At 46.1% G+C, this 20534-nt stretch overlaps 1 protein-coding gene across 3 annotated transcripts in view; it reads left to right on the forward strand.

The window, feature by feature from the left end:
• Window positions 1-20534, forward strand: part of ABCC11 (ATP binding cassette subfamily C member 11) — a 70886-nt gene that overhangs the window by 27336 nt on the left and 23016 nt on the right. For 2 of the 3 annotated variants that reach the window (XM_077751379.1, XM_077751380.1), the window contains 10 exons: window positions 261-368; window positions 4294-4554; window positions 5792-5863; window positions 8233-8357; window positions 10281-10353; window positions 12013-12216; window positions 13726-13860; window positions 13947-14046; window positions 15988-16077; window positions 18641-18744. In XM_077751379.1, coding sequence (XP_077607505.1) covers window positions 261-368; window positions 4294-4554; window positions 5792-5863; window positions 8233-8357; window positions 10281-10353; window positions 12013-12216; window positions 13726-13860; window positions 13947-14046; window positions 15988-16077; window positions 18641-18744 — 1272 coding nt within the window. The remainder of the gene's footprint in view (window positions 1-260; window positions 369-4293; window positions 4555-5791; window positions 5864-8232; window positions 8358-10280; window positions 10354-12012; window positions 12217-13725; window positions 13861-13946; window positions 14047-15987; window positions 16078-18640; window positions 18745-20534) is intronic. The other variant, XM_077751381.1, reaches the window with a different exon arrangement.

A 20534-nucleotide genomic window follows, 5' to 3' on the forward strand; every position in this document is an offset into this window, starting at 1 on the left:
GGCCAAAGTTGCAGAATTACCCAGTGCCAAGCTACACAGGAGCTAGGCCTACAGACGTGGAGATGTTAAGATGAGTGCTCCTTCCCCACTTTTTCCAGTATCCCCAAAATACTGGCTTGGCCCCTGTCAAGTGAAGGACATGCCTGTCAGAAGCTGTAGGGTCTAGCTCTGTGGCTTCTGGCTCAGGGACGAGGGCCTTAGGGACTGGAGAGAGCAGGACAGGGATGTGATGCTCATTGCCTACTCCCCTCTTCCTATAGGCCTTCACCGTGTCAGCCACAATGAATCCCATGCGGCTCTCAGTGTTCTTAGTGCCCTTTGCTGTAAAAGGCCTCACAAATTCCAAGTCTGCAGCAGAGAGGTTCAAGGTGAGTGGTCAGAGGACTGTTTGCATGGCTCTCTGCTTGGGTGCTCGTTTGCCTTCAGTCACCATGATGTTCCTCCTGAGCATGCCCCAAAGCCAAGGCAGAGTCCAGCGTCAGTGCAGAGGGATTGGCTAACTCAGTGACTTCCTGTACTGAGGCTGGTGTGAGGACTGGGGAGACCAATAAATCAGGTCCCAGGGAGATCTTAGGATAATATATACAAACCAGGTCTCAGATAAGAGGTCTGTAGACCCTGTCCAGTTTTATATAGGGTTGCCCTGATGATTTTGCTTAAAAATAATCATGTTTGTTACTTGCATTTAAAAACTGGAAATTTTATATAAAAATCAGATTTCTGGATTCCCTTGAATAATCAGAAGACCTGGGAACACCAGACCCACATTCTCCTGTGGCCACAAATGCCTGGAGCCTAAGTGATAGCTGCCCTATTGAGATGAGGCATTCAGATACAGTTTGCCACAGCCTCCACTATGCTCTATTGTACCTCCAACACTGGGACTGTTTTTCCTACCATTTATCATCTTAGCAATGGTCTACGTGACTTCTTTTTTTTTTTTTAATAGTTTATTGTCAAGTTGGTTTCCATATAACACCCAGTGCTCATCCCCACAAGTGCCTTCTTTACATAGCTGGTCTTGCCCCTATAGTAGCATCTGAGTTCAAAAACCCTAATCTAAACTAATTTTAAAAAGCTATTTTATAGTCATCTCATTTTATTTATTTATTTTTTTATTTTGAGAGAGGGAAGGGAGGAAGAGAGAAAGAGAGAGAGAGAGAGAGAGAGAATCCCAAGAAGGCTCTGCCTGTCCGTGCAGAGCCCCACCTTGGATCCAAACCCATGAACCACGAGATCATGACCTGAGCTGAAATCAAGAGTCTGACACTCAACTGACTGAGCCACCTAGGCAACCCTAGTCATCTCATTTAAATGCATGTAGTTCCCAGCCTATATCATTCACTCATTCATTTATTCATGTGTTCAAAAAAGTCATTATTGAACCCCTACCACCTGCCAAGTACTGAAACTAAGAATACTACGGTTAATGTGACCAACAGGGTCCCTGCTCTCAAGGAGTGACAATCTGGTATTAGAAATAGACAGCTAGCATGTGAATTAGTGGTCAAAGAAGATAACATCAGATCACATGAAGAGCTACGATGCCAGTAAAACAGTGTGATGTTCTAGAGAGTATGTGGAGGAGGGCTGGGGCAACTTTGGGTATGCTGGGCCCCGGAAGGCTCTTCTGCTAAGGTGAGTTTTGCTCTGACTAATGATGACTCAGCTTCAGGAACACCAAATACAAAAGCCCGGAAGCTGGAATGAACTTGACTTGTCTGAGTAAAGACAGTTCTTTACTCATCAACAGCTCCAGGAGCTCCACCCCCACCTCCTGCACTGTGACTTCGCTGCTGATCCGGGCCCCTGCTGCCTTCTCCCTGTCTACTGACACACGAAGCTATCCCATCCTCCTCTTTGTGCCTGTTTTCACCTGCAGGGCAGGCAGAGATGAGGAAGCTACAGTCTGGACTCCGAAGTGGGGAGGGGGGGGTGCGGGGGGAGGGATGTCCATGGAAGGAATGCCAGGAGAGACAGCTCAGAGTTCAGAGAGCTTTTGGCTAGGGATGGGTGTACTTATGGTGAGAGAAAGGTGCAGAAAGGGTGAGGGTCAGGGCAAAGATCTTGAACCCTGTGCTGCCCCTCATGGAGACAAATAAGGGCTGGAGTTGCGTAGGGCTGCCGCTTGGATGGGCACTAGCTCTCTGAGTCCCCTCACTCATCAGGATGTCTTCAACTCCTTCTTCAGTCACTGAAGTTTTCTATCTGGCCATGTAGGCATTTGACTTTGAGACCCCCAGGCTAGAAGGGGAGGAATGATACCTTCCTCCTCCTTTTTTTTTTTTTTTAATGTTTTATTTATTTCTAGGAGAGAGAGAGAGAGACAGCGTGAGCAGGGGAGGGTCAGAGAGAGAGGGAGTGACAGACTCTGAAACAGGCTCCAGGCTCTGAGCTGGCAGTCAGCACAGAGCCCGACGAACCCACGAACCGCAAGATCATGACCTAAGCAAAAGTTGGACGCTTAACCGACTAAGCCACCCAGGCTACCCCCCTTCCTCCTCCTTTGTGCCCCCTGGTGCTATAAGCCACCTCCCAGCCCACCGTTTGGCTTTTGAACTCCCGGGGTACCAGCTTCCTAGGGCAGGGAGAAGACAGCTGTGAGCCCTCAGGGAGGAGCCCTCCTTGCAAGTGGCCACAGGTAGGAGGTGAGCGGGCTGCTGTAGCTGTGGAGGCCTGTATCTTGGGGGTCTAGAGAAGGTTCCCTGATGGGCACTGTGGTAGGGGTCTCGACCATGTTTCCTCTGTGGTGTTTGTTAAAAAAACAAAACAAAACAAAAAAACAAGGACAACTGAAAAGCACTGAATGGCTTAAACAAAATTAGACACTGAGAATATACTTAGAGTACTTGGGGCTCAGGGGACCCCCGTTTCTGTTCCCTATAAACCACTCCATCACTTAGCATTTGTTCATATCCAGATGTGTGGTTGTTATACTGACCCATTAAGCCACATATCACTCAAAATTTATTTAATAAAATTACAATATATGTGATAACAATTTTTTGTAAGCAAGGGAATGAAACACAAAATTTGGGACAGTGGTTAACTGGTGAGGAAGGCGTAGAGGGTTTGTCCACACCAAGCAGGGGAATGAGATGAAGAATAACCCCCTGTACAGGTAAAAGTTATGGATTTTGGATTCACTGGTGGGCTCATGAATATTCATTAAGTTATTAAAAATACCTAAACAAGTAAGTGCTCAGCTAACTGAGAGGTGTACGCAGTTCCCAATGATGACTGTATGCCTTAACTCACATGTTATAATTAATCCACTTCAATATTCAATAAGGTTCAATTATAAAAGGAAACCACCTTTTTTTTTCTTGTGAAAATAGCTTCTCGGGGCACCTGGGTGGCTTAGTCGGTTGGGTGTCCGACTTTCGCTCAGGTCATGATCTCGCGGTTCGTGGGTTCGAGCCCCGCGTCCGGCTCTGTGCTGACTGCCAGCTCAGAGCCTGGAGCCTGTTTCAGTCTGTGACTCCCTCTCTCTCTGACCCTCCCCTCCTCACGCTGTGTCTCTCTCTCTCTCCTAGAAATAAATAAAAACATTTAAAAAAAATAAATCTTAAAAAAAAAGAAAATAGCTTTTTATTTGTGTTTGTAAGATACTCATTGTAAAAGATTCAGATAATGCAGAAAGGTACAGAGACTAAAAATCACTCAACCTCCACTACCTAGAGATAAAAGCATTGTCCAAAATGCTAAGAAATATCTTTCTAGGTCTCTTTCTAAGCACATCTCCTCCAGGGAGAGATGTGTGAATAGGATTCAACTGCAATGAGATTATACCTCCCACCTGCCTCTTTTAATGCTAGAACTCATGTAGTTCAACTCTTACATTTCATGGTCAGGGAGATGGAGACACAGAGAGAAGTGACCTGATCATGGTCACACTTTGAAATTTATGGCCCCAAACAGTTTCCCACAGTGTGCAATATGGGCAGACCTTTTTACCTATAATAGTTATAAATGAAATTTAATTAGAAAAATGGCACATCTATATGATGATTCAGCAGCTATTCTTACCCGTGCAAAATGAAACAGAAAAGAGCTAATAGCGCTGGCATATGCTGGTATGAAAGAGTGGTCCTGTGGTCTGAAACTTGGAAAACCCTGATCTAGAACACAAGCAGGACCCGGCTTCCTCTTAACTGGTGGTGGTTCTTTAAACTTTTACTGTTTATTAGAAGTTTATAAGCCAGACCAACGGGCAGGCCAGCAACATGGACATACATTCCTATTAGACTAAAGAACTGAATTCATCTTTCCTCTTTTCTTTTGTCTGTACAGAAATTTTTCCTCCAGGAGAGCCCTGTTTTATATGTCCAAGCATTGAGCGACCCCAGCAAAGCACTGGTGTTGGAGGAGGCCACCTTGTCATGGCAAGAGACCTGCCCTGGGATTGTCAATGGAGCCTTGGAGCTGGAGAAGAACGGGCATGCTCCCGAGGGGGTGACCAGGGCTCAGCCACCTCTAGGAGCCCTCAGGCCAGAAGATACATGGGACAGCCCACCCCCAGGGTTGCACAAGTTAAACCTGGTGGTGTCAAAGGTAGCCTTCTCGAGGCCACGCAGACAGGCCGGCTGCCAGACTTTTGGGGCCTGAGGCCCAAGCTTCCTGGCACTCTACCATTTCCTTGGCTAAAAACTGCCATCTCTAAATCCCTCGTTTAAATACCAATTGTTCATGGACGGGAAGCATAGGAAGTCTTTCATACTTTAGTGGGAACCAGCTGATCACCTACAATTTGTTTTGTAATAACAAAATAGTATGCTATATGCTGGGAGAGAAGGGGAAGGAGACTAACATTTATTAAGTTGCTAGTATGTGCTGAGAACTACCCTGCACATTTCCATTTGGTTGTTCTGTGAACTCACCTTATCTGGCTTCTCCGACTGACACTTGCAAGGGCCAGCTTCCCTTCTTGCCCAAATTTCACCTCCTCACTTTCCTCCTGGAAGTGAAACTACATGAGGCCCCGCCCACATCTCTGACCTCTTCTCTCACTCATTCCTTCCACAACAGCTACTCTAGCCCTCTCATAGTGCCTCTCATAGTGCCTCTCATAGCACTTTGGCAGACCACCTTGTTCCTGTCTCAGGACCTTTACACCTGATGTTCTACAGCTTGGAACCACCAGATCTTCCTGTGTTTGGCTCCTTCTTGTCATTCAGGTCTCAGCTACAATGACAACTGCTTTAAGAAGCTTTTAATGACCAACCTATCTACTATTTGCTTTGGTCACAGCAGCAAATTTCATTTTACTTAAATCATTTGTCTTCATCTGATATTATTTGTTTGTTTGCTTGCTTATTTATTTCATGGTTTATCTCCCCCCTCCCCATCACAGTGCAGAATGAGAGTTCTTTTCTTCATTCTTGGTACCTAGGAGAAACTCAAATACCATTTAATGGATGAATGGATGAATGAGTGGATGTATGCATGAATTCTGTGAGGCTGACTTCTCTGTGCCCGTTTCATACATGAAGAAACTGAGGTGTAGAAAGCCTAAGTGACTTGCCCAATATCATAGTGCAGAAAGGTGCAGATCTGGAATTTGGGTTTCTTACCTAACAGGACCACCTATCCATGAATTTCTCTCTGCCATTTGCATGTGACTTTCTTCCTTTGAGATTGTGACATCCTACCCTCTTGAGCTTTGCTAGTCTGTGGGGTCTTGGGGTGGGTGTGGTTATTTTGTTTTCTGTCATTTTGTGTTCAAGCAACAGACCCACCCTGGGTGAGTAGGAGGGTTGAACTGTCCCAATGTTCCTCCTTGGCTTTGCAGGGGACCATGTTGGGGGTCTGTGGCAACACTGGAAGTGGCAAGAGCAGCCTTCTGTCAGCCATCCTGGGGGAGGTAAGTGACTTGTGATGGCATGCATTCCATCCACAGGCAGTCCAGGGACTCCCAAGCTTGAGTTCCCCCAGTCCTCCACGCCATCACTTTCTGGGATCTGAGCCAGTATAATTTTTATAAATTGAGATCAGTTGGGCATGCACCAAGGGGGAGGTGTGTTATAAATGTGCCTTCTTCTCACCCTCTAGGCAGGAGTGCTGCCTCTTAGCTCACCTAGAGGTCTGCCCTCACCTGTTCTATGTGCTTTCCCCACTCTGTTTGTAATCAATCAGCTCTCAGAGTGATGATACAGGGTGTGTCAAAGTTTAGTATGATAGTAAAAATCATTTCATGAAGCCAAACTGAGTGGGACAGGTGTCCTTTGTGAGGTGGCATCAGGAGAGCAATGTGGAGGGAAGGAGGAGGAGAAGGAAGGAAGGAAGGGGCAGGGAAGAGGAGGCTCTCCTGGAGGGAATGGGACAGGACAGTCTTATACTCCAGCAGTGGAATTTACATGCCTGCTGGATGTCCCTGCTCTTGAGAGCTGAACCCTCCAAGCCCAGTCTGTGGATATTCTTGAGGTCTGCTTAGTCTGCAGCCAGGCAGACATGTCACTCAGCCCATGCTTCTTCCAGTTTCCAAAAAGCTCCCACTTGTTGCCTTAAAACAATTGAGGTTACACTGCACACCTTTCACTGAACAACACCTTAAAACAGTCATGGCAGCTGGTGTGTATTTATGGCCACCTCCCCAAGAGGGCTCTCTCCAGCACTTCTCCACTCAGCCCCAGCCTCACCTAGCCCTGGGCTGCTCTCTCTCCCCCTCTCCTTTCTTTGCCTTCCCTCCCACATTGTTGGGAGAACTTGCAGGTTCTTCCTTTAGCTCTTCCCTCAGCTCCTTTTCCCAACTGTTATAGCCAAACTCATCGCCTCCTTGGAATGTGGTTATATTGTCCGTGGAACTCTCTCCCGAAAGCTCATCTCTCCATGCTCCATATGTGAAGGCTGTGCCCCAACTTCTTGGCAATGGGGAAGATAAGATTCTACTTAAATAAAAAATAGAAAAAATAGTTTGGATGGTATTTCATGCCAGGCCCTGTGCTAAGAGGTCATTTCCCATTTTCTCCTTCAACTTGGAAGCAACCACATGAGGAAGACACAGTCATTATGGTCAGTTTATGGGTGAGCAAATGAGGTTCAGAGAGGTGACTGGCCCAAGATCACACCACAGTTGAGGGAGGAGCCAGGGTCGAAACCCAGGTCTGCCTGATGTCAGAGCTTTGCTTTTCACCATGGCAACATTTCTTGTTAGCCTCCATCCAAGGCCACCTTTCTGTGTGGCCAGTAGTTTGTCAGTTTCCTCTTGAAGTGAACCAGTCACTTTCCATCTAATAAAGGGAGAAAAAAAGATGTCATTTTAAAGTTTTGTTCTTATTAATTAAAGCCTGGCTCCAATTCAGAAGTGGGAAGCATGGCATCATAAAGAGAAAGAAACACAGGATGATAATGTCCTATGCTGGGTTGGTAGGGCCGGGGGCTATGGTCTTTTTTTTTTTTTTTTTTAATGTATGTATTTATTTTGAGAGAGAGAAAACGTGCACAAGTGGTGGAGGGCAGAAAGAGAGGGAGAGAGAGAATCCCAAGCAGGCTCAACACTGTCAGCGCAGAGCCTGACTCAGGTCTTGATCCCATGAACTGTGAGCTCATGACCTGAGCTGAGACCAAGAGTCAGACACTTAGCTGACTGAGCTACCCAGGCACCCCCCCCCCTTTTTTTTTGAAAAAGAGCTTTTAAATTTACCAAAAAGAAAAGCAGTAAGACACTAAACACCCATATACTTACCACCTAGATTCAACAGTCAATAGCATTTGCATTTTTTTGCCACATCTATGTAGAAACACATATTGTAGAACTATTTTAAATTACATATAGATTATGAGACTTTTCCGACTTAATACTTCATCGTGATGTCCCCCCAAAAAGGACTTTTTCCTATCTATGCAAGATGATATCACATCTAATGACATCAGAAATAATTCTGTTGATATCTAGGGTTGGTCAGAGATGACCTGGAACATTTCATCTCACCATGAAGAGCATGGAGGCACCACTTGCTAGAGAATGGGGCTGGAGAAATAAGAGAAAGAAAAAGTATGGGGCATCCTCAAGGCAGACCTTGGATTTAGTCACAGCAGGAAGCGGCCTGGTTTAGCTCCAGGACCTTCCCTCAGACTCACTGGTGGGCCTGGCAGGACCACGTTAAATGTCTCATTTACATTGGAGAGCCCCCAGAGTCCAGGAGGGCAGTGGGGCAATGGGCACTATGGCTACTGAGCCAGACAGGGTCCTCAGTTCTGCCCTGTCCTGAGGCTGGACTCCCTCTGTTGCAGATGCACTTGCTGGAGGGCTCGGTAGGGGTGCATGGAAGCCTGGCTTATGTTCCCCAGCAGGCCTGGATCATCGGAGCTAGCATCAGGGAGAACATCCTCATGGGAGGCCAGTACGACAGGGCCCGGTAAGCTTCTGAGAGGGCCTAGGAGAGACACAGGTGCATGGGGCTGGTTGAGGGAGGGATCCCCAGCTGTGAATAGTAATAGGGTAACTGATAACACTTGCTGTGTGCTCATTTCTGTATATCAACATATTTCCTCCTCACTGGGAAAGAAAGATTATTATCATATCCATTTTCTAGATGAGTCAGCTGAGGCCCCAAGAGGTTAAATGATTTGCCTAAAATCACAAACCTTGGAGAATATGATAGAACCAGGATTTGAACCCAGTTGCTATCAGAAATTCCATGCTTACTTGTTATACTATAGGAGTCAAAATAACCCTCTCCCTCCAACAATGGTACTTTAAACCTTCATTTGTATTAATGAACTCTCCACCTCTAAGTCAAAAGGTAAAGCAAATGGGGTGATGAGTTTGTGGGATGTAAAAGAAACCAGTGAGCCATCCACTGCCATCCATGCCCTCTGTGGCCTCTCTCTCCCAGGTCTGGGGTTGACCTGCTCAGACATGCACTTGGAAGTTAGGAGTGAAGGCTATTCACAAACACAGCCCTGAATGCTACAGCTCTGCTTCCAACTCTGGGGATCCTGGCCTCCTTTGACCATTTGCTTGATTTTACAATCTGCCTCCAGTAGCAATGCTGAGGGGCATGGATGTATGCGTGTGCAGATTGGCCATCTCTATCGGCTGTCCCGTGAGCTCCTCATTGTCAAGTCCAACACCAGCTCATGAGCGCCCTGCTGGCCCAACCCCCCATGAAGCATCTTGCCTGCTTCTCTTCCCAAGTTGTCCAATTCGATTTAATGCAATCAATTAACTGTGTCCCCCAGCAAGCCCGATGCCTCATCCTCTGATGCTCCACGTCTAATTTTTCACCCACATTGGACAACTCTATCTCCTAAATATCTCTTATGTTTCTCTCTTCTCCATCTCACCGCTGGTTCTTGCCTGTGATCTCTTGCTTGAACTGCTCCCACTGCCCCTGCCCTTGGCTCCCTGTCCCCAGTATTCTCCTGCTTTGTTCCACCTCACAGCTCTCATCTTGTCATTGCTCTCTTTCAGACTGATACAGCTCATAGGGCAGTTTTCAAGTGTCTGGTCCAAAATAAAAATGTATCAGTTCTTAGACTCAGCACTACTAGGTGTTTAATGTGTAGGTAGTATCACCCATGAGCACAAAGGTCTGTATACCAGAATGCTCACCTTACACATTGTTCATAGTAGCAAAAGAATAGAAAGAACCCCAGTGTCCATCACGGGGACACTGGTTAAATAATTTATGGTGCAGCCATATAATGAAATACTATGGTGCCATTAAAACAACACAAACCTATATATGCTGCACACAGGCATATATGACCATGATATTTCTTTTTTTTTTTTTCAAATGTTTTATTTATTTCTAGGAGAGAGAGAGAGACAGCGTGAGCAGGGGAGGGTCAGAGAGAGAGGGAGTCACAGACTGAAACAGGCTCCAGGCTCTGAGCTGGCAGTCAGCACAGAGCCCGACGCGGGGCTCGAACCCACGAACCGTGAGATCATGACCTGAGCGAAAGTCGGACGCTTAACCGACTAAGCCACCCGGGTGCCCCATGACCATGATATTTCTGAGTGAATATGTAAAAAACTATAATAGTGGCTGTTTCCGAGGAAAGCAACTGAGAGTGGAAGATGGGAGAGACTTGCTTTCCATGATATCTTTTGTTGTTGATGTTGTTCTGTTCAAATATTTACTAAGTGCATGTATCAGATTAAAAGAAATGAAGGGAGGAAGGAAATGCAAAAAGCATCCCATGCTTTACTGTTAAACGCAAGATCAAGTCCAAATTTCTTAGCATGAAGTGAGAGACCTCTCCCTTCCTGACTTGGAAAGGCTGCAGGGCCTGTGGCTGGGCCATCTGTCCCTTCAGCTCTCTGTCCTTTGCAGGTACCTCCAGGTGCTCCATTGCTGCTCCCTGAACCAGGACCTGGAAATTCTGCCCTTTGGAGACATGACGGAGGTGAGTGGGAGGCAAGCACCTCCTGCCTCTGCTCTGATGGTGCCTTTGTAATGGCCTGGGGTCCTCAGGCTGCCTCCCTGGGTAGGTAGAGGAGGCATTCCCAAAGCAGCCCACGGCCCTGCAGCTACTGCCTCAAAGCTTTGCCTACCCAGGGAGGGAACTGGGGCTCATCTTATGGTGAGAGGGGGCAATGAGCCTACCTTACTCCACAAGGATGGGGAGCTGACCTCAAACTCCTTCTTTGGAGCAAAAGCAGTGGAGACCTTGTGACGATGAGAAACCTCCCATTCATCCCCTCATCCCCCTCCCACCCTGCCCCGTCTGGCCAGCTCTTCCTTTGCCAGTGGGAGTAACAGCCATGGCTTCCTAACGGCAATATGATTCATATTTTCCTGATAAATCACCATCTGTTACATCTGTACCCACTATTCTACATAAGACCTTTCTAAGATAAAAGCACTATTGTCTTGATTTTATGACCTATTAATAACTCAGCCTGCTGAGCACTTACCAAATGCAAAATTGTAGCGACTTGAATGCATTGTCTTAGGTGAGCCTCAGATAACTCTAGGAGGTCAGTGCTTTTATTATCCTTTTTTTAAAAGATGGATACCCTTTACCCTGTAAACCCTTGAGAGCAGAGAGCTCAGTTGTCTTATTCAGGGCTATCTCTTTAGAAAAAACAAGGTCTGGTCTGTAGAATGGCATCAATAAGAGTATGGACCTCGTCAAGCTTGAGGTTTAGATGAGTTGATACATAAAAAGCGCCATGAGCAGTGCCGGGCTAGAGCAGGTGTTGGCTTATCATCACAGCACGGTAGGCACTTAGTAAGCATTTGTTGAGTGAGGACTCAATGCAAAACTAAGCCTTCAACTGGGTCAAGCAGCCTGTCCCGGGGCACACAGTGGTGAACCAGAGGCAGAGCAGTGACAAAGGTCGGTCGCCCTGCTGCTCTTTAAACTCTGCTTCTTTTCTACAGAGTTCCCAAGAGTTCATGGTAGAGCAGGGACAGCGACATAGCCCCTGGCATCCTTGTCTGCAGAGATGACGGAGGGATTGGCCAGGCAGGAGGTGCCTGGGCGTGGTAGTCTGCAAGGGGACCCAAAACATGCTGTCTAGTAACTCTGGTTGCCTGTTACTGTTAGTAACTCCTGACATAAGGTGTGTAAGGTGCTCCCTACCAGGAGAGCAACAACAGAGCCCCTTTCCAGCCATCGCAGCTCTGTCCTGTTGAGCAGCTGTCCACCGTGCAGTCTTAGACAGTGAGGGCTGATGCTGCTCCAAGTCGACACTTGCTGTCAACAGAGATTTAAAACCCAAATAAGACAGAAGGAGGTGCCCTTCCTTAGTAATCATTTGTTTTGTTAAATAGTTAAAGTTTTAAAATGCCACCTGAGAAGTTGACAGGTTTAGAAACTGTGTATCTAATTATGAGTCATAAAATTTTTGTTAACTGAAAAATCAGTTTCTTCATTCCCTACTAAGCAAATTTTGAAAAATATTAAAAAAAAAACAACAACCAGGGGTCCTGAATCACAAATGTTCAGGAGCATGCACTGAGGAGGTTCAGCCTGTCACATGCGCCCACCTGGCTAAATCTGAGCACACCTGGCTGGGATTGTCCCCTGGACACAGTGCCTTTGGCTGTCTGTTCGCAGATTGGGGAACGGGGCCTCAACCTTTCTGGGGGGCAGAAGCAGAGGATCAGCCTGGCCCGCGCCATCTACTCAGACCGCGAGCTCTATCTGCTGGACGACCCCCTATCTGCCGTGGACGCCCATGTGGGGAAGCACATCTTTAAGGAGTGCATTAAAAAGATGCTTAGGGGGAAGACCATCATTCTGGTGACCCATCAGCTGCAGGTGACCACCCTTTCAGGGCTCTGGCCATGATTGATGACTATGTAGATCAGCACATTTCTTTTCTGTGTTTGTTTTTTGTTGTCGTTGTTTGAGAGAGACAGAGGGAGAGAGCAAGCAGGGGAGGGGCAGAGAGAGGGGGAGACAAAGGATCCAAAGTGGGCTCCGTGCTGACAGCAGAGAGCCTGATGAAGGGCTCGAACTCACCAACCGTGAGATTATTCCCTGAGTTGAAGTCAGATGCCTACCCAACTGAGCCATCCAGGTGTCCCTATCCTCACGTTTCTGCCATTGATTCTGCCGTTGATTCAGTAACAAACTCACAGCAGCTACCCCTTCCTCTCAGACTAGACCTCAAAACTTAAGGAGCATTGTTAAAACACGTGGATCTCTTCTGCTTTCCCCATGGAGAGGGTAGGCTGGTAAATAGTTTCTGTGGTTGGTAAAAATTGAAACCAGATTTTAAGTTCTTCTTCAAGATTTGATGGATCACTACTGCTTTTGAAGTTACAAAGAAATCTTTCAGAGAATTCCCCAAGTCTCATGTTCTTGGATGAAATGCAGTGACCATGCTGGGTGGTGCTGCCTCTCATAATGACTTTGCCCCAGATGTTCCCATACTTGGTTCTGGCCTCAAGGCGTAATTGTTATTTCTCCCTCTCCTTCTATTTTGACCTATTTTTTTAGTGCAGAATATTTAACACATAAGAATAGTTTATAAAATAATCCAATGAAAACCCGTGTGTCTACCACCCAGAAGACACAATCAAACAGAGATCCCCTCTCTGATTGCATTCTGTCTCCTCCTATTCCCCTCACTTCACTGTTTGTCATCCCTGTCCAGATCTCCACACTCTTACAACACATGTAAGCATCTCTAGATAAAGTGTCCTTTTGTATATTTTAAAGCTTTATATAACTGATATTTTACTTTCTGTGTCCTTCAGTATTTTGCATGTTTCACCCAACATTATACTTTTGAGATGTCCTGTGTTGATGCATGCAGCTTTTTAAAATTCTCACTAGTGTAGAATTCCAATGTCGAATACACCAGATATCTGGTGTATACACCTGGAAACACCAGAATTTATTTCTCTGGGATGAACGTCTAGGTTATTTCCCACTTTTCATTTTTACAAAAAAAAAAAAATGCTTCAGTGTATGTCCTTTCATATGTGTCTTTATGCATGCTTCAGAGTTTATTGGGGGTAGATTTTTATGCATCCAATTGCTGGTTCGTAATTCTTAAATATTTAATTTTACTAGATATTATCAAGTTGTCTTCCTCAGTATTTGCACTAATCTACAACCCCCCTACCTTGTATGAGATTCCTTGTATGATGACCTGCAGTCATCACCAATGCTTGCACTTATGCAATGTTTTAAGATTTTTGCCAACCTGAGGGTGTAAAATAATATTTTCTTATGATTTAAATTATGTTTTCCTTATGAGTGGTGAAGGTAGGTATCTTTTTGTATGCTTACCAAAGGCCCTATTTCTTCTGACTTCAGTATTTAGCATTTTGTGACCAGATTATTTTGCTAGAAGATGGGAAAATCTGTGAAAAAGGAATTCACAGTGAATTAATACAGAAAAAGGGACGATACACCCAGCTCATTGAGATCATGGAGAAAGAAGCCACACAGGTGATTTCCACCCTGCCCCACCCTCACTGCCCACGTAGAGGAGCGCTTCCTGCCCACTGCATTCATGATGTATGCTTTCTCCCCAGGATGTACTGCAGGACACAGCAAAGACAGCAGAAGAACCTCAGAGGCAAGAGCAAGCTCAGACTGCCTTCCAGGAAGAGCCTGTCCATGAAAGAGCACCTGGTAATGGTGCTGGGCAACAGGGCAATAAGACCCATGAGCCTGCCTGGGTCCTCTGCAGGACCTAGCATTTCTTCCTGGACCCCAGAGAGGGCCGTGTCCCTCCCTGGCCAGGATCCTAGACACCACATGATCCAAGTCATGGGAGGTGGGGTGTGGACTGTGTTGGTCAGGAGGCCTAAATCTGGGAAGTAAGTGTTGTGGGGGGGCAGAGTTGAGTGTGTGCAGAGGCAGAGACAGTGTGGGTAGCTTTGGCCTGGAACAGCATAAATTTAACTGTAAAGCATTTAGATCTTCATTCATTACATATTTGTTGAAAGCAAATGCTGAAAACAAAGGTATTAGAAATCAGAAATGAGGGGTGGCTCAGTCATTTAAGTGTCCAGCTCTTGACTTAGGCTTGGGTTAATGATCTCACAGTTTGTGAGTTCAAGTCCCATGCCAGGCTCCATGATGACAGTGTGGAGCCTGCTTGGAATTCTCTCTCTCTCCCTCTCTCTCTGCCCCTCCCTTGCCCGTGCGTGCTCTCAAAGTAAATAAACTTTTTAAAAAAATCAGAAATGAATGGGCCCAGTCCTATATATCCAGAAGCTCATGGCCTTGCTCATTTCTGAGAAAGGGTGGCAGGGCAGAAAGACCTCCATTTTTAAAGTAAGACAGTTCTCAATTTGAATTCCAGCTCTACCGCTTACAAAGCTGTATGACCTTGGCCAAGCAACATAACCTCTTTGAACCCTCATTTGCAAAAGTGAAGGTACCTAGTGCTTACTTTGTAGTGTTGTAGTGGAGAGAGATAACATGAGGTCAGGTGTATGGAGGCCCCAGGATAGTGCTTGGCACATTAGAGGCTCTTGTTACCAAAAGCGTCTTCAGCAGTGAAGGTCAGAAACTGATTTGGGCAGAAAAATAATTGGAAGATCACAAAATGAAAAGTCAAAGAACCACACCTCAACAATTTTGGGGCATGAGTGGCAGAAACAGGTACAGAATCTTTAAAAAAATTTTTTTTAACGTTTATTTATTTTTTGAGAAAGAGAGTGTGAGCAGGGGAAGGGCAGAGAGAGAGAAAGAGGGAGACACAGAATTTGAAGCAGTCTCCAGGCCCTGCACTGTCAGCACAGAGCCAGATGCAGGACTCGAACTAACAAGCTGTGAGATCATGACCTGAGCTGAAGTCGGACGCTTAACCAACTGAGCCACCCAGGTGCCCCAGATGCAGAATCTTTTTGAAGAAAACCTACTCTAAATATTTTCAACACTAGTATGTTTTCCCTCAAGATTCAAATCCCAGGAAGACCGCCCTTTCCCCAGGGGAAATTAGGGTGTTATTAGAAGAAGGGAGAGCCTCAGGCAGAAACAACAGATAACCCCACAGTGCTGCTTCCTTTTGTTGCTACTGTCAGCAGCAGCATCTACTCGGACTTTCTGGGAACTGGTCTCTCTGCCCTGCCCTAGGACAAGAATCTAGGAACCTTTTTTTTTTTTTTTGAGGACTTCTCAGAAAAATATTGCTGCAAAGCATCTTAGCAACCATCTGTAGGCTTGCCAACAGTCAGATGAGGAAACAGAGAAGTTAAATGATTGTATTGTAAGGACCATTCTGGAACCCAGTTTTCTGGTCCCAGATCTTTACTTTCTTCATTCTCTCCTGCTGCCTCTCCTAACCCATCAAGATCTTGGGAACCCCAGGCTTCCCAGGATTATTGAATGGCTGGGGTTGAAACCCCTTTACAGGCTCTGGAATCCAGGTCAAAGTTATCTTCGGCAGAGTCTTCCAAGGAAAACATGGGGGTTAGAATCAGATTTGGATGGGGCACTGCAGCTGGAAGATGAGGACTCTGGAAAAGAGGGGCAGAAGGCTTTGTAAAAAGTCTTCTTGACCTTGGAAGGCCATGCTAGTGACTGAAAGGTGCATCATTTTCTTGTTCTCTTGCTCTGACCCAGTGCTGGAAAATCAGCTCACAAGGAAGGAGAAGATGGAAGAAGGGTCCCTGAGCTGGAGTGTCTACCATCACTACATCCGGGCAACTGGAGGTACAGTCTGTCAGCTGTCATGCCAGGCCTGGGGCTCTCTCTCTGACTGGCCCTGCCCCTGAAGCTGGGTCAGACTGGAATGTGTGCAGTCATGCAAAGTAGACAGGCACAGAGGAATCATGCCATTCATGGGTTTGACCTGCAAAATTCCAATCTCAGCCACACTCAACTGTATAGTAATTCTACCACCATAGTCAATGCTGGAAGTTAGGTTTCATGTTGTGTTAAAATGTACCTGAGATTTATTTTAATCAAATATGGTAAGACATGCAGTCATGGAAATTATTGTCACAAAGGGAGAAGTTTATGTTCATAGCACCCTAGAAACAGGAGACATGGCATGCTATGTAGGGCCACATTGTTCAGGAAGCAGAGGCAAGGTCCCAAGGCTATATTGGGTTTTTTTGTGGGAAGGAGTGGGTGCAGCAGGGTGGGTATACCAAGTGAGTTTAGGATTATATAATTTGAGTAGTTTGAGGAGGCTCTGGGCTATAGGAATGGTCCCTAGTTATCTGGAACCTGGACCAGGGGTGATTTAGGGCAGGAATATTGGCTTGGTGTGTGAGTTTGATGAAGGAGGCAGTTGGGAGTGTGGCTATGGGTTGGTAAATCCCAGGTGTGCTCACAGGGAGTCATTTGCCATTTCTAGGAATTAGCCCTTTGAAGAGCAGTCTCCTCAGGATTAAGGCCCCAGCTGCCACAGCACCAAGAGGAGACAATAAGAAAATGTAGTTCATACAGTACTTTTTGAGTGGTTTTCAAACTTTAGGACCTGACACACTAGTGGCTTGTGAAATCAATTGAGTGAATTTTAAGTAGCACTGAAAGAAATCAGGTAGAAGAGAATTGAAATTGTCTGCTTCCATTTCATACAGTGCCATTGGTGAAGCATTTATTCTGATGTGCATTCAAATACATTTCTGATGGTGGAGGGCAGCTAGAAGCTTCAAAGCTACTGCTTTATTAAAGGGCATACATTACCAAATTCATATAAATATAACTACACAAAATATAAACACAAAACCTAGTATATGATACTGTACTTTTTAAGTAATTTAAGATATTTGTGAGAGTAACTAGGACTCCATGCCAACTTTTTACTTTTGGTTGAATTTGGAACCTAACCCTGTGTAAGGTGTATCTTCTTTCTACCTGTCTAAAGGAGGAAGAGGTAAGCTGTGCATAGATCACCATTCCTACCTCTTCTACTATAGGCGCCCTTACAGAGCATAACATAGTGCCTAGCCAGAGAGGGGAACAGCAAATGCCAGTGAATGCATGAATGAATCCAGCAACCAATTGATCTGTATTTACAAAGTATCTTTTATGAGCCAGGCACTGTGCCAAGCTCCAGAGAGAGGGAGCATAAAGGCATCCAAAAGCCAATCATGGAATTAAGCTGGAGATTTATGGCATATGCATTCCCCAGGTAGTAAGAGAGATCTCTGTGGCCAGGCACAGTTTCAGATGTCATCAAAGAAGGGGTGGCTCTTGAGTGGAGCTTAAGGAAGGGTTGAATTCAAGAGAAGAAATATGAGGGAGGGGTGCCTGGCTGGCTTAGTCGGTAGAGCATGTGACTCTTGATCTTGGGGTTTAAGTTTGAGCTCCATGTTGGTTGCAGAGATTACTTAAAAATTAGTATCTTAAAAAAAACACTCAAATATAGGCATGGGGCACAGACTGGATAGATGGGTAGAGTGTTGGGGCCAGGGATAGCTAGTGAAGGAGGGGATGCACCCTGGGTTTTCCCATCCTTGGCTTAAAAAATTTTTTTTAACATTTATGTATTTTTGAGAGACAGAGCATGAGTGGGGGAGGAACAGAGAGAGAGGGAGATGCAGAGTTCAAAGCAGCCTCCAGGCTGTGACCATCTGCACAGAGCCTGACGTAGGGCTTGAACTTACAAACCAGATCATGACCAGATCATGACCAGAGCTGAAGCTGAACGCTTAACTGACTGAACCACCTGGGTGCCCTGCATCCTTGGCTTTTTTCAATTGAAGCTCTACCACTTGCCAGCTCTCTGACCTTGGGCAAATTTCTTCCCCTCTTGGAGACCCAGTAAGTGGGGATAGAAATTCCAAACTCAGAAATAATGCCTGGGTTTAGTACAATGCCTGGCACACAGTCCATAATAGTACATACCATATAAAAGGTAGCTGTTGTTATTGAAGACTGAACGCTCAAGACCTGCATAAGGTGGACTACTCTAGAATATTGCTTTTGTGCTAGGCACTGGGTTAGGTGTTTGGCACACATTATTACATATCCTCTTCAGGGTGACCCCATTGGCTAGTAAGACTACCATCACCATTTCATAGGTAAAACAGTGGAATGGTATTTGGTACTTTGCTCGGGATAACACAGCTTGTAAGTAGTAGAGTCAGGATTTGATCACTGGGCTTCCTAAACTTGGAAGCCAGCCCTTTGCAGTCCTCCAAGGTATCCAAGGTGGATGGGGGTCAGGGAGATCCAAGGGCTTGGGATGGCTGAATAGCTTTGTCAACCATTGTCCTTCACCTTTTTGTGGCACCTCTGTGTTACCCCTCCCCTCTCTCTCCAGGTTACATGGTCTCTGCCATTGTTTTATTTCTCATTATGTTGATTATCTTCTTCACGGCCTTCAACTTCTGGTGGCTGAGCTATTGGTTGCAGCAGGGCTCAGGGGTAAGTGTCACGGGGGGAGTGGGGTGTGTTTCTGTGGGCTGGTATGGAGTGGGGCACCACTCCTTTGGCCCCACAAGGGTCAGAGCATGGGTTAGGGAACCCCATGGCAAGCCTGGAGTCCGCCATTGCCAAGTCAACAAATGGAAAAGCTCTAGAGAGGACCTCGGAGAGCCAGAACATGGGGTTTCCCTCCCAGCTCCAGCCCCCTGTGTTCACAGAATGAGTGGTCACCAGTGTTGTCTCATCAGGACAAACCAAGAGGTTCTGTCCCCAGACAGGTCCTCAAGAATGCTTTACATTCCACATAGTGATCTTTCCTTTGGTAGCCCTTTTGCCTTCTTATTTTGCTTTATTTAGAATGTGCCTCAAGAAAGGGCTGAGAGTGGGGCACCTGGGTGGCTCAGTCGGTTAAGCATCCTTCTTCAGCTCAGGTCATGATCTCACGGTTTGTGGGTTCGAGCCCCGCGTCAGGCTCTGTGCTGACAGCTAGCTCGGAGCCTGGGCCTGCTTCAGATTCTGTATCTCCCCCTCTCTCTGACCCTCCCCTGCTCTCTCTCTCTCTCTCTCTCTCTCTCAGAAATAAATAAAAACATTGAAAAAAAAAAAAGGAAGGGCTGAGAGGACACATCAAAGATAAACACTGCTAACGTTAGTGAAAGCAGGGAAAACACATTTACTCAGTCACTATTGAGGGCAGGGGAAAGAGCTGAGCATCGTTCCGATTTGTGCACAGGTGATTTGGGCCTTTTTTTTTTAAATTTTTTTAATGTTTTTATTTATTTCCGAGAGAGAGAGAGAGAGACAGACAGACAGACAGACAGTGTGAGCAGGGGAGGGGCAGAGAGAGAGGGAGACACAGAATCTGAAGCAGGCTCCAGGCTCTGAGCTGTCAGCACGGAGCCCGACGCGTGGCTCGAACCCACGAACTGTGAGATCATGACCTGAGCTGAAGTCGGACGCTTAACCGACTGAGCCACCCAGGCGCCCCAATTTGGGCCTTCTAAAGGGAGAATGAATGTGGGGGCTCAATAGAGGCGGAGGAGTAAAATGTACCCAGGGTTGGTGAGTGTGAATGTGATGAGGTCAGCTGTGTCTAGCTGGCAGTTAATCAAAATTAGGACTCTAATCTCCCACAGAAACTGGGAGACACAGGCCCTATCCTTCCTGGTGATTACATTTTAAGGGCATGGTTCCCAGGTCCTTGGGAGAAATGCTCTGAGTTTTAGTAGCTACATATTCACAGCTGTAAGTGGTTTTTAGTGAGGTCTCTGAGAAAGGAAGATCAGGGGCATGCCATCAGGTATTGGCTAGAACAAATGGTGACCTTTCCTGGTGGTGGTTGATGTTCCTCAGGCAGGCATTTTGATGGTGGGCAGGGGCTGGGGTCCTCCTAGGGACATGCCTTAAGCCGCTAGAAGCCATGCTAAAGTTTGGTCAAGTCTCTTAGCTCGAGGGTTTGAATGGAATTGTTCTGTGTTGAGAGACCTGCAGTTCTCAGCCATTATGTGCCTGCTTAACTTGTTCATCTTCCCAGCCACATTCAGAGGAAGGTTCTGTCTCCATTGCACAGAAGATAGTGTGCTTAGAGAGGAAAGAGAACCTGCCCTGGGATGTGAAGTCCCCTGCTGGGACTTGAACTTGGTTCTCTGATTCTAAGCCATGTTTACCCAAAGGCATACTTGCTTAACTTTTTAAAAATATTTCTTTGAAATGTTTATTTATTTTTGAGGGAGAGAATATTTTATATTTGAGTGGGAGTGGTAGAAGGACAGAGAGAGGGGCAGGGACAG

This window comes from Crocuta crocuta, unplaced genomic scaffold (genome assembly GCF_008692635.1).
Source record: "Crocuta crocuta isolate KB4526 unplaced genomic scaffold, BGI_CrCroc_1.0 scaffold124, whole genome shotgun sequence".
Taxonomy (NCBI): domain Eukaryota; kingdom Metazoa; phylum Chordata; class Mammalia; order Carnivora; family Hyaenidae; genus Crocuta; species Crocuta crocuta.